The sequence below is a fragment of the Balaenoptera borealis genome, assembly GCF_965194805.1.
Source record: "Balaenoptera borealis genome assembly, chromosome: 2".
Lineage (NCBI taxonomy): Eukaryota > Metazoa > Chordata > Mammalia > Artiodactyla > Balaenopteridae > Balaenoptera > Balaenoptera borealis.
The window spans coordinates 154,415,645-154,429,964 of record NC_138867.1 but is presented as its reverse complement, the minus strand read 5'-3'; the positions used below and the strand labels follow the sequence as shown (position 1 = coordinate 154,429,964).

The window sequence follows — 14,320 nt, the reverse complement described above, 5'->3', positions numbered from 1 at the left end:
AAATTGAGGAATTGGTAGGGCTGTGCTTGCTCTGAAGTCTGTAGGGAGAGTCCTTCCTTGCCTCTTCCCAGCTTCGGGTGGTGGCCGGCAATCCCTGGTGGTCCTTGGCTTGCAGCTGCATCGCTCCAGTCTCTGCCTCTGTCATCACATGTCTTCTCTGTGTGTCTCTGTCTCTTCATCTTCTAAGGACTCCAGTCATATTGGACTAGGGCCCACCCTAATGGCCTCTTATAACCTGATTACATCAGCAAAGGCCCTATTTCCAAATAAAATCATGTTCACAAGTACCGGGAGTTAGGACTTCAATGTATCTTTTGGGGGAACACAGTTCAACCCATAACAGAACAGTAGGATTTGGATGACGGGAGGATATGGAGGGCTTTCGAGGCCAGCAAATAGCAGGGACATAGGTGTTGATGGAGTGCCCAGTACAGTTCCTGATCTGATGAGTACTCAGTAAATGTCTATGGACTGAAAGAAGTAAGAATTAACAAACTTATGGTTGCCAGGGGTGAAAGCGGGGCGGGGCGGGGGGGTGTGTGGGAGGGGGAGGGATAAATTGGGAGACTGGAATTGACATATACATACCACTATATATAAGATAGATAGCTAATAAGGACCTACTGTATAGCACAGGGAACTCTACTCAGTACTCTGTAATGGCCTATATGGCAAAAGAATCTAAAAAAGAGTGGATATATGTATATGTATAACTGATTCATTTTGCTGTACAGCAGAGACTAATACAACATTGTAAATCAACTCTACTCCAATGCAAGTTAAAAAACAAAAACAAAGATAAAAACAAAAAAGCAAAGGAAAAGAATTAAACGAGGCAGGCCATGAGACCCACCAGCTGCTGTGCTCTTGCACTGGGAGAGAAGCTGGCATTTTGGGGAGATTAATCTGGTTGTAGGGAGCAGGTTTGATGTCAGGGAAAGAGGCTGAGGGCTGTTCAGTCATTTACCTGCTTGACCCCCGCTGTGGTTCTGATTGCTGAAGACCTGAAGTCTGCCCTGTGGGTGCTCCACAGTCTGGGTGCCACCTGCCTCTATATCCCATTTGGGGCCATTCCAATCCAGTCACCTGGACCTCCTTTCTGTTGCTAAGGCCCTTCAAGTGCTTTCTCTATTCAGAAAGTCTTTGTGTTTCTGTTCCTCCACTTGGAAATTTCTGCCTTCAGCCTGTCCCCTCATCTGGCTCCTCCTTTTTGTTTGAGTCTTGGACCAAATCTCTCCCCCTAACAGAGACCCCTCCTGGCCACCTTTGCTAGCGCTCCTGCTTCTTCCCACCCCCACCTTTCTTCTCATCACCTCACCCTGGCATGATTTCCTGGTTATTTCCTTGTAGCCTGTAGTTCTGCCGTCTATTTGTGGTTGCCTGTGTCCCACTGTATTAGTTTTTGCTGCCTGCTCAACCGTCTTACCACAAACTTGGCAGCTTTAAACAACTCCCATTTATTACCCCACAGTTAGCTGGGGGCCTCTGCTTCAGGATCTCACAAAGCTGCAATTCAGCTGTTGCTTGGGGCTGTCGTCTCATCTGAAGGCTCAACTGGGGATGGACCCACTTCCAAACTCTTGAGGTTGTTGGCAGAAGTCAGCCTCTGGCAGCCTGTTAGAACTGTGGGCTTCAGGCTCTTGCGGGTTGTCCTCAGGTTCTCCCTGGCTGTTGTGGAGGCTGCCCTCAGTTCCTTGCCTGATTGGCCTCCCTAACATGCTGCTTACTTCATCACAGGTAGCAAGGGAAAGGGTCCCCTAGCAAGGCAGGCACTCCAGTCATACGTAACGTAACCACAGCAGTGACCTCCTGTCCCCTTTGCGGTATTACGTCGGAGGGAAGCAAGCCATCAGGTCCTGCCCACGCTCAAGGAGAGGGGATCACACAAAGATGCTAACACCAGGGAGCAGGGATCTGGAGGCTGCCCTAGAAGTTGTCTGCCCTAGAAGTTCTCCAAGAGAATAAAAGTGACAGCAGGGGCCATGGCAGGAATCACAGAGTTTCTGAAAGGAACCTTTCGGGTGTTGTGCAATACCCTAGCCACAAGCACAGTGCCAGGTTCAGAGTAGGTGTTTAATAAAGGCATGCTGTAGGAAGAAAGGAAGGATGCAAGGGAAGGAGGGGGGGGGAGGAAGGAAGGAAAGAAGGAGGGAAAGAAGGAATGTCCCGCTTTCCCCTGCAACATGCCAAAAGTAACAGCTAAACAAATCTGCTTGCGGTTATCCTGAGGCAATGCCTCCGGGTTTTTATACATGCTGTTTCTTTTATTGGAATCCTCTTTTCTCCCTCTCACATATTCCCATGCCAACCAACCTGGCTATGGCCAAGTCATTCTTGAGGTCTCAATTAAAATGTTACTTTTTCAGAGAAGCCTCTCCTGACCCTGAAAACCAGATAACTCAGTACTCCTTCCTCTATACTCTCCCATAAGCTTTTTTTTTTTTAATCGGAGTATAATTGCTTTACAATGTTGTGTTAGTTTCTGCTATACAACGAAGTGAATCAGCTCTACGTATACATATATCCCCTCCCTCTTGGACCTCCTTCCCATCATCCCCCCCCCCATCCCGCCCATCTAGGTCATCACAGAGCACTGAGCTGAGCTCCCTGTGCTATACCACAGGTTCCCACTAGCTATCTGTTTTCCACATGGGTAGTGTATTTATGTCAAACCTAATCTCCCAATTCATCCCACCCTCCCCTACCCGCCCTGTGTTTGTTTATACGTCTGGCACAGTCTAGAGCAGGAGTCTGCACACTATAGCCTCCAGGCCAAATCCAGCCTTCATCCTGTTTTGTAAATAAAGTTTTATTGGCGCATGGCCACACCCATTAGATTGTGTATTGTCTGTGGCCGCTTTCATGCTAGGAAGCAAAGTCAAATTGTTGCAATAGAAAATATGGCCAGCAGAATCTAACTTATTTATTATCTGGCCCTTTAAAGAAAATGTTTGTGAGTCCCTAGTGTAGGATGCTTACTACAGTCTGTGGTATTTGACCCTTTATTTATTTCTTCCCCACTAAACTCTTGAGTTCCTTAAGGACACAGACGACGTCAGCATTTAGTCCAGGACCTGAAACTTAATGGTCAAGATATGTTTGTTGTATGAATGAATGAGTGAATGATGAATCTGTCGGAAATAGAAGACAGGCGGAAAAACTCAAATTAGGGTTATTTGAGGAGGGTCGATTTACAAGGGGCTATTTCAGAGGCGTGGGTGTGGCTCAGGGAACCAGGACTCAATCGCCTCAGGACTAGAGGCGATGGAGCTGTTACCATCCCTAAACCAGAAGAGAGGAGAGGAGGCCAAGTGTTTTGGGGCAGGAAGCAGTCAGTCAGGAGGAGGAGCCGTGACCTTTGGTGGTGACACTGGCTAACCTGGGTGACCTCTCAGGGTGGCAACCAGGAGAGTGAATGCCCTTCCTCCCTCTTCTCCCTTCCTCCCAGCTATTGCTCGACTCAAAGAGAAGAACAGGGCCCAGGAGCCAGCCTTGCAATGTGGTCCATTCAGGTCAGCCTCCCAGCGTGGAGAAAGGTGAATAACTGCAACTGAGGCCACAGCCCCCTTGCCAACTTCTTCTGGTTTGGTTGGAACCTGTTCTTTGCTAGTGATAAACAAGGGGTCAGGCTAGGCAAGAGACATCTTAATTTGGGCCCCTCCTACCCTTTCCTGAGCGGGATTCCCCAGATCGGGCTATGCGACCTTGATGTGAGTGCATCACACCCTCTGAAGGCTTGTTTAGGAGCTTGCTGCCCGCCCCCTCCTCAGACCCGCCACTTCTCTGTGACCCCTGCCGCGGCCCCTGCTGTCACCCCGTCCCCCTCACTTCCTTCCCATCCGCTCCAGGGGGTCTTCTCTCTGAGTTCCCATGCCAACCAACCTGGCTATGGCCAAGTCATTCTTGAGGTCTCAATTAGCTGTGACGTTTCTCTCAGATCTCTGACTGCCCACTCCCCACCGACTATAGACCACATCTCTTAACATTTAATTTTGCACGTTCTTACATCGTTCTCTAAGTATCTCATAAATCTTAGTCCATCTCCTCAACGAGACTGCAAGCTCTCTGACAGCAAGAACCAAGCCATAATTTTTAAGCCCACTTGGCCTGGGTCCCCAAATATGAGAATTGTAGATCTCAAAATGGTCAGGACTTTACGGGTCGTGAATCCAGTCTCCTACCTGTCTCAAGGGCCCCCTAGGCATCATGCCCAACATGAGTCAACTACTAATCTCCGCTTGTATACCCCTGCAATAGGGACTGCTTTGTTGTAGGGCGGCCCTTACAAGTTCACCGTATGTTGAGACCTTATCTTCTTTCCTGAAACCCAGAAGGCGACGCTCTGTATACACTGGTCATACAGAGGGCAGGTGGTCTTAAAGTCTGATCTGAACTGATGGTTTATTCTCTAACTCTGTATGTTTCACCATCACAGATAAACATCTTTTGTGAAGCCAGTGCTAATCTATCCTCTGCATCCTCTCCCTACCAGTTGTTGGCTGTGGGTGAAAATTAACCACTCCAAATGCTGTTTAGAAAGCACTTCCTCACATACTTTATCTCTTGAGCCTCATAGCAATCCCGTAGATCTGGTAGTTTTGGTCATACTTTCTAAAAGTTTCATCAACAGTACCAACAACTGGGGCTCAATAAAGTTAAGTGACTTTCTCAAAGTCACATAGCTAAGAAGTGAGAAAGTGGAGACTCAAATCCACATCTTCTGAGTTTATAGTTGAAGCCCTTTCCTCCACCCCCATGCTGCCTCACTGTGGGTTGTTTTCTGCTCCTCGCCCCTCCTGAATGTGTCACGGCAAAAAGAAAATTTTGCAAGGATGCCACATAATGAATCAAAAGAAGGATGAATATACACGTGCCAAGATAAGGACAGTGGTCTGCCCTAGAACATTTTTGTTTCATTTTTTCCAATGTTGTTCGGAATTGCACTTCCTCCCCACCCCACCAAAGGTGTCAAACAGATGTGGAAATACCGCAGAGCTCCAAGTCACAGCACTGGTTTATGATTCACTGTTTGGGATGGGGAAAAATAATGCAGGAGTTTACCATGGTGATGCCTGTTTATGAAAGCAATGTGGTAGATGATGAGGAACATGGTAGAAACCAGACATGGGCAAAAACAGCAAGAAAGCACTTACCCCTGGAGTTTGCAAAGGGGCTCAGCACTTGTACGGGCCCAGATCTCACAGGGGAGATGGGATAAAAAATGCACCAACTTGGCTGGAGTGGAGAGCAGCAAAGCCACTAGGAGTATCCCTTCACTTTCTTTAAGACAAATGATGGCAAATTCTATTATGTTCTGTTCTATTTATTTATTCATTCATTTTTCTGGCAGTCATTGGTTACCTGATATAGTAGAATATGCTTAGACCCTAGCTGGAGATGGGCAGCATGATGTTATGGTTAAGAACAATGGCCTCTGCATTCAAAGAGCTTGGGTTCAAATCCCAACCTTGCCACTTACTGCTTGTATGACCTCGTGGCAATTTGACTTACTGATAAAATCTTCTAAGCTAGGGTGCTTCCTCATGTGAAAAATGGGATAATTAAGGTACCTACTACATAGGATTGCTGACTGGATTAGAGAGAATAAGCATAAAGTTTTTGGTCCAGTGCCTGGTGCATAGTTTGGGCCTAGCAAATATCAGCTCTTTTTAAGGCTGATCTTCAGTATTTTTTATCTGTTGAAGGAAGGTAGTAATACTTACCTTTCAGAACTGTTGCAAAGGGAAGGAAAAGAAAAAGGTTAGAAAGCTCCTGACTCAAAGATACTGCATTCATCAATGTAGAGTGCTATACAAATAGTCCCCAAATTTCAGTGACTTAAGAGTTATTTCTGGAACATGTCTGAGTCTAATATGGGTAAATGGGGAGACAGGGCAGGAAGATCTCTGTTGCATGCAGTCATTCAAGGACTCAGGCTCTTTCTACCTGCCATCCTTGGAGTCCTCCACCAGATCTATTGAATCTAGCCCAAGATGAGGGAGAAGGAAGAATATGGAGGATTGGGCAGGAAGTTTTATGGAACAGGCCTGAAGGTGGCATTTATTACTTGTACTCATGTAATAATGATGAAAACTCAGTCACCTGGTTGCACCTCCCTGCAAGGGAAGCTGGGAAATGTGGTCTATCTCTGTGCACTGGACAGAAGGAAAATGGTGCGGTGGACAACTTGCCAGTCTCTGCCCCAGTGTTCAATGCATGGCAACCACATTTTGTGAATACTAATATAATACCATGGTGATTCCCATGGCATCCTAAGCCCCACTTAGAGGGATGGGCACCCCTAATTACGCAGTCTCTTCTTCTCAGAGCCTGAGAGAAGGGCCGGTTCTCACCTCATCCCTACAGTGGCATGTGCCCCTCTGAGCCATCGTTGGCCATAATGACAGGACTTAAGGTCTCCAGAGTGCCAGGCAAGCCTCAGAGAGGACATGCCATTGAGAGTCATATGAATGGAGTTCCATTGTTAATGGTAAATTAGCTATTCAGACATTAAATATTTCTCTTCCATCTCTCTATTGTTGCAAAACGAATCACTCCAAAACTTAGTGGCTTAAAGATACGCACTCGCTTTAGTATTGTCTCTCATGGTTTCTGTGGGCAGGAATTCAAGAGTGGTTCAGCTGGGTGATCTGGCTCAGAATTTCTCATAAGTCACAGTCCGATGGTAGCTGGGGCTGGAATCTCAAAGGCGTCTGCACTCATACGCCTGACCTCTAGGCTGTGAAGACTCAAACAGCCAGGGCTGGACCAGATGGGGCTCTTCAGGTACCTCTCTCTCTCTCTCTGTCTGGTCCCCTCACATGATCTTAGCACTGGGGACTTCGGGTCTGCTGACCTCACATGGCAGCTCAGGGCTCCAATGCTCTGAGAAGCAGTCAGGCAGTCACTTAGTGCCTCTTCTAATCTAGCCTCAGAAGTTCTGCGGTGTCGCTTCTGCCAGAATCCTGTTTGTCCAAGCAGTCACAACGGCCTGCTCAGGCTCAACGGAAAGGGGCAGAGACTCCACCTCTTGAGGACAGGTGTGTCAAAGAAACTGTTTGCAGACATGTTTTATTGATGAAACGGCCCCACTTCCCCAGCCTACCCCCGATCTAGACGCTGTAATGGCTTCCCCGTCTAGCATCTCCCCAGATGGGGTCATTCGTGCCTGCAGATGGTTCAGAACACATACTGGGCTAAAGGAGACTGATTTCTTCAAAGGACAGAGCCGAAGGCTGAGAAATCTGGCTAAGGAGCCTGGCCCGGGATGATGGGGCTGGGAAAGGGATGGACACCTGAGGTGGTGCAACCTCTTCTCAGTGTCAATTTCCTTAGTTCCCATTTTCAGCCAAGCGGGTTGGCAATCCAGGCTCTGTCCTCACCAAACCAAGGTGTGCAAGCAGGAGAGGGTTATGTAAAGCATGGAAGCTCAGAGAACTTAAGTCAGTTACTCAAATTCACACAGCTAGGAGTGGGGAGCGGGACAGAGATTTGAACCCTGACCTGTGTCACCCAAAACCCATATGCTCCCTGGCAGTGTGTGCGTTGGGCAGGGGAGGCGGTGGGGTTTGGGGCAGACAGGCAACAGAGCTCTCTCCCTCCCCTCTCTCTGTAGCCAGATACCAGGGAAATAGGTGTCCTAGAAACACTGCACGGGAGAGGCAGCAGAAGGGGACCGCTCTTGGTGCTGTCACCCTGTTTACCGGCCACAAAAGGCACCCACTTTTCGTCTATAGGAAGATAGCACACCAGCAGGATCTCTTGGAATCCCAGAACTCATCTCTAAGGCGCATAATTTGCGGTGGGGTGGTCCTCCACTCCTGGTGCGCTGAAATGTCGGAGTGGAAGTTTGTGAGGGGGGAGGCTGAGAGGCCGGGAGTGATGGCAGGGGCGCTGTTCAACTAATTATAGTAACGGTAGCTGCCATGATTATTTAACGAGTGCCTGATAAGCACTGTGTATGCGTCGTCATCTCATTTAACCCTCGCAAAGACTCTTGAGTTCAAGATTGTCACCGTCAGTTAGAGGGTGTTGGAGAAACTGAGCCTTGGAGATGAAGTGAACTGCCCATAAGTTGCTCAGTAAGCGGCAGGGCAGGCATTCAAACTCATGGCTGCTTCCCTCTGAAGCTCAGCCTCCCAAACACCGACTCTGTGCCTGAGACAACCCCACAGTCCCCACCCGAACCCATGCCCCCAAGTCCTCGGCATTTCAGCGGCACACTTTGTGCCCCTTCATAAATAAATATTAATTGAAAATATCAGTGCTGCAGCCGCTAACGCAAGCTGCTGAGTTACCACGCTGTGTCCTGGTGATTAAACTCTTAGTTGCATTGTCATATTCTCAGTTGTCACGGTCCCCAGACATCCATCCCAGTTGAGATGGGGGGTAAGAAGGAACTCGGGGTGGTGATGGGCACACACAGATTCCTGTCTGTGTGCTGGTGTCCACTCCTTGCGTGAACAGCTTTCGTTATTTCCCTGTGTGACTCTTGCTCTCCTTTACCAGCCCTCAGCTTAGTCTGAGAAGTCTAAATGCTGCCTCTCTCCGTCACAAGCTGGTTAAGAAACAACTTGGATTGTTACTGTATTTTTTTAATTTTTTTTTTATTTTTTGGGAGTTTGGGATTGATATATTCACACTACTGTATTTATTTATTTATTTTTTAAACATCTTTTTTGGAGTATAATTGCTTTACAATGGTGTGTTAGTTTCTGCTTTATAACAAAGTGAATCAGCTATACATATACATATATCCCCTACTGTATTTAAAATAGATAACCAACAAGGACCTACCGTATAGCACAAGGAACTCTGCTCAATATTCTGCAGTAACCTAAATGATTGTTACTTTAGATAGTGGAAAACTGGATGAGGAAGGGAGGTGGTTCCCCGGGGAGGGGGCTCCAGGACTCACTTGATTTTTATTTCAGTATGACTTTTGAAATCAGGAGAGTAATCCCTCCTCCAATTTGATTTTTTCTTACACAGAGTGCTAGAATCTGAAAATTGTTTCCCTTTTCATTTTATGCAACTTGAGAACTCACAGGTCTTTCTGAGGCATAATAACAGGATGGCAACTTCAGGACCTGAGTAGGAGAACCAAAGAAGTAGTGAACGTATGGATGGGGATCCGTCATTGGGACAATGGCCTTTTACTACCTAAATGTTCTGGCAGGAAGCAGAGCTAAACTCCAACTTGGCCAAAACCTTGAAAAGTTTCTGATCAAGAAGACATGGTAAATAGGAATTAATTGTTCAGCCTCCATTATTAAAAACTGTAACATATTATTCATGGTCCTTTTTTAAAAAGATTTTTTTTTTGTATCCCATCTTCATAGATAGCTTTAGTGAACGCAGTATTTATACGATTGTTCACAAGTTCTTTCTTGACTTTGGTTTTCTCTAATCCTGGTTTTCTACCATCCAAGGTGCCTCCTTGTCCTGGACACCAACGCCACCATAATGCTTTGAGCTCTTCCATGGCAAATTCTTCTCTTTGGGGCCATTTTCAGGAGATTCAGCCTTCAAATTGGGGCAGGAGTAATCCATGAAGCTGTCTTTACCTATTGTACGAGATTACTCTTGCCAGGCACATGTTCTACTATGTTGGTCTATGGAGTTAAATGAAATATGGTCTTTGCCCTCAGAGAGTTTGCAGATTAGCTGGAAAATAGACAGGTACCTAGGTGGGTACCAAAGTCTGTCAAGATTCCTTTGGTTTCAGGTGATAGAAAATTCAACTCAAACTGATTTAGGACAAAATATAAGGGAGATGGGATAGATTGGCTCACATAATCTCAAAATACAGAGGTATCTGGCATCAGGCATGGGTGGATCCAGCTACTCATAGCATAGCACCAGGAACCAGTCTCTTTTCATCTCCTGACTCTGGAAATTCTCTCTTCATGGTAGCTAGATAGCTTCTGGCAACTCCAGTGGAGCGAAAGCTATTGGGAATTTGAGTCATGTATGTACTCCTGAAACAATTACTGTGGTCACAGGGAGTGAAGATGCTTATAAGCCTGGCCTATATCAGGTGCCCATCTCTAGAGTCGGGAAGAGGGGTCAGCCCCACTTGTATGATATGATCCAAGAGCTGGGGGAGGGGGGCTTCCAAAGAAATTTTGTTATCTGAAGAAGGGGCAAAAGAAGCCAGGCAGCTATACGTACCAAGGCTCTACTGTGTACATACTGGCTAGCTTATTCCATACGGTGTCCTTCGGGTTGGTTGGGCATGCTCTAGGGAATATCATTAATCATTGGAATTGCCTTCTCCTTAACAAGCAACGTCCCTCCAGCTTAAGCCAGTCTGGGTTAAATAGACCATAAGTGTAACCTGCAAAAATCTGACCCAAATTTGTTCTCCACTGCAGTGACCTGGACAGAAATAACATCACCAGGATCACCAAGACCGACTTCGCTGGACTCAAGAACCTCCGAGTCTTGTAAGTAACGCGTGGCTCTCCAGTGCATTTTCACTCTCAGCTCTTCAGCCTTGTGAAAATGTCCCACTGCCCTGACATCACACCCCCAAGCACTGGGCAACAAGAGTTCGCCCTTCTGCAGCAGAAAGCCCTTCATTAGTACATCCAGGTTTCCTTCCCCAGCTGTCTCGTTCTGTGTCTCCATGCTGTAGGCTGGGCTAGACCAGTGGAGGAAGTCAGTTCCAGTGACAGGGAACACAGAAGGTTATACACAGATAAATCAACATGCCCAGCTTCTAGGGTGACAGCAGGGTCAGGTTGGCTAACCGTGCTTCCCTTCCATAGAGATGATAATTTCTCCCCCAGCCTGTGAATTAAAAGAGCAATCAGGACAAAAGTTATTTATCTTGTTGCTTAATGGAGAGGAGGGGAGGAAGGAGGGAGAGAGTCAGACAGGGTCAGAGCCCTTGCTGAACACTTGCAGCTGTGCAGACAGGTAGCAAAATTTGAGAGGGGCATTGGTGCAGCAGGGGAGCAAGAAATATCAGGTTTCATTGCTAAATATTGAACACTTTCATCCATCCCTAAATCTGAGTGATAAGAAGCTGCCCAAATTCTTGTCCACTGATGAGTCTCAGACATTCAGAGGTACAAGAGAGGAGCAATTGGACCCTCTTTCCTTCTTTACTCAGAAGGTGATTTTGACCCATAAATGTGGCTCCAGACCTGGAGTGCAGCCTGGGCAATCCGGCCACTGCCTTGGTGTTTGTCATGTCCTGGAATCTTGGCCGGCAGGTTTTTACTAGAAGTAGCAGCTAAAGTCTTGGTATCTAAAGCCACCTCCTTCTTTTTACTCATAGCCCGTTATAATACAGTGAGTTGTATTCTGGGGACTGGAAATATTAGGTTCTGGTCCTGACTCAGAATTAACTGCCCATGTGACCTTGTACCCTATTGTACTCCTTTGGGCCTTATTTTTCTCATCTGTAAAATAGGGAATGAGTAGTATATTAGTTTTCTAGGGCTACTGTAACTTTGTACCACAGACTGGGGGGCTTAAACAACAGAAATTTATCGTCTCACATTTCCAAAGTCCAAAATCAAGGTGTTGGCAGGGTTGGTTCCTTTTGAGGACTGTGAGGGAAGGATCTGGTCCAGGCCTCTCTTCTAGCTTCTGGTGGCCTCAGGGATTTCTTGGCTTCAAGATAGCTGTCTTTGGGTCTCTCTGCATTGCCTTCCTTCTACGCATGTCTATCTCTGTATCAAAATTTTCCCTTTTTATAAGGACACCAGTCATATTGGATTAGGATCCATCCTAATGGCCTCATTTAAACTTGATTACTTAGTAAAGACCCTGTCTCCAAATAAAGTCACTTTTTGTTATATTGGGAGTTAGGGCTTCAATATATGAATTTTGGGGGGCATGCAGTTTGACCCATAACAAGTATTTAGAAATCCTTCTAACCCTAATAGTTACGCATATAATGCTTTATGATTTTGACACTTTCACGAACAATGTGTTTATTCTCACTGAAACCTGTGGAACATTACTTGTGTCACATTGTTTTCCTGATTGAGAAGTAGATGATCATGATGATGACGATAACTGATGTATATATGGTACCTTCCACAGACCAAGCTCTGTTACATAGTTATTAACCCTTATCTGCCCAGAGGAAACTGGCACAGATAGGTTAAGTGGTCCCAACTCCACACAGCAGGGAACTGAAGGAGGAGGACTCAGAAGCCAGAATGTGTGCTTTCTAACCTCCATGCAGTGCCTCTGTTCATTTGTGCTACAGGAAGTTTAGAAAACCAGGAAGGTGATAGTCTAGGAATTTTGTAAGTGCAGCGTGATGTGCAAGTGGCTGACCGGAGTTTCCCTGAGCAACAGGGTGTGGGACTGCTAGGATCTGAGTGCTGGGCCTCCAGCTAGCAGATGCTCTCCCCTCGATGTGGTCTCTGGTCTTTGGCCAGTGCGCCCCCCCTCCCACCATCCCTGGAGGGAAGATCCTACCCTCTGCCAAGTCTTTCTTTTGCCCCAAGCAGTCATGCGTCTGTCAAATGACTGGCAGCTCCGACAAGTGTGTGTGGATCAGAATGGAGATTGGGATAAAGGTGGGGGATTTTCATGGCTCAGTTTTAGGGTGATTTTTATTAAAGAGATATAGGCAGTAAACTCCTGATTCCAGGTCATTTACCACGTTAAAGAACAAACACTTAACTTCTCTATTTTTTTCCATTTTTTTCCCCCCGGAATCTGTGAGAAATTTCCTTTCATACAAGTCAGAAATTTCACCTAATGCTTCATTTTTCTAACAAAGTCAAAAACAACCCTTTGATTTTCTTACCATTACATCAGAAAGACTAATAAAAATTCCAATTTCCATATCTACTCTCTGCAGATAGAAAGTTTAAAATAATCACAAAAGATCATATTTATATCCTCTGGATGGTCTACAACATTCCTTTGACTACAGTTTATCTTTTCAGTTAATTGGTACATTCTTCTTATTTTGATAAGCAGTGCCGACACCCTCCCCCTCCCCTCACTTCATAGACTCTATTAATATACTGTGTTTCATTATCTTCCTTAGCAACTCAAAGACAATCCCATTCAAGTGGCCCTTTATTAGTGTGAAAGAATCTGCTACGTGGGGTAGCTGAAATGCTTTCTAACTGACACCAATAAAGTATCCAGACGTTTAAACCATATTTTCCCTCAGTCTATTCTTTTTAGCTGAGTAACCTAGACAACTATCTTTTTGAAAAGCTTTCATCACACCTCGGCGTATTCCCTGTATCTGTTTCTTATTTACAGTTTATAGTGAAACCAGAAAAGACTCAGTCGTCTTGAATAATTTGAGCCTACCACCCATTTCCATGCAGAACTGTTAATATGGTGCAGGTGAATGGGCGAAAGCAAATAAAATGGAGATTGGGGAACTTCGGCTTCATCCAGAGGTTTTCCCCAAATAAAGTGCATTCAAGGGGAAGATAAAAGAATTGCTTATAACAATTCTTTCTTCCAAGGGGCAGGAATAGGAAAAGGTCTCTTCCGGTGGTATCAATTATATTCCCTTTCTTAGTAGTCTGTTGCAAGAACTCTTGCCAGTATGCCCACAATGTGGGAACCAGCTTTATCCCAAATGGGGTTAATAAAAGAGTTAAACTCCACCCCAGCCATCATCACATGGGGGCGATTTCCGATTCTGATCCAGTGTTAAAAGTAAAAAAAATAACAATGCCGAAAGAACTGAAAATGAGCACAGTCTGTGTCCCTCTAACTCAGAACAGATTCAAGCCATAGTCAGCCCTTCTGGGTGTCCAGCCCCTCCTGGATCCCCGGGTCTCCTGCATCTACTCAGTAAGATGAGAGTGATGGCGATGGTTTTAGCACAAACTCCTGAATTGCATCGCAGCCTAGAAGTCTGGATGGGAAGTTCACAGCTCATTCATTCAGTGATCCATTTATTCATCAAGTGTTGGTTATTTCTTGAGCCTTTAAAGACCGGGTACTAGGCTGGATTCTGATCGGTCTAGGAAGTAGATCCAGAAGAGACCCTAGCTACCTTACCAGTCAGGATCCCAGCAGGACAAATGAGGAGAGCTAAATGAAGATGTATTTGCAAAGGTGTGGGTGAGATTAAGAGAAACCAGGAAGAGTTAGTTGGCACAGTTCCCTGGGGCTAGCAACAGCGGTCACTAGTACCCTCCGAGCCTCAAGGACCAGCGGGAGGGAGTGGTTACCTGAGCCCAGCAAAGGAAGGACTGCCTGTTAGTACCTGGGGTCTTAGGTAGAGGAATGCAGTCAACCTGCAGTGACTTGGCAGGGAGGGAGCTGGGAATAAATCCCTCACCTCACTCCCTCTTCTCCCACCCTCTCATCTCCT

At 46.1% G+C, this 14,320-nt stretch overlaps 1 protein-coding gene across 2 annotated transcripts in view; it reads left to right on the top strand.

Moving 5' to 3' along the window:
* The window catches only part of SLIT3 (slit guidance ligand 3), a 619,464-nt gene that overhangs the window by 35,438 nt on the left and 569,706 nt on the right, over positions 1-14,320 (top strand). For both annotated transcript variants that reach the window (XM_082378749.1, XM_082378748.1), the window contains exon 2: positions 10,377-10,448. In XM_082378749.1, coding sequence (XP_082234875.1) covers positions 10,377-10,448 — 72 coding nt within the window. The remainder of the gene's footprint in view (positions 1-10,376; positions 10,449-14,320) is intronic.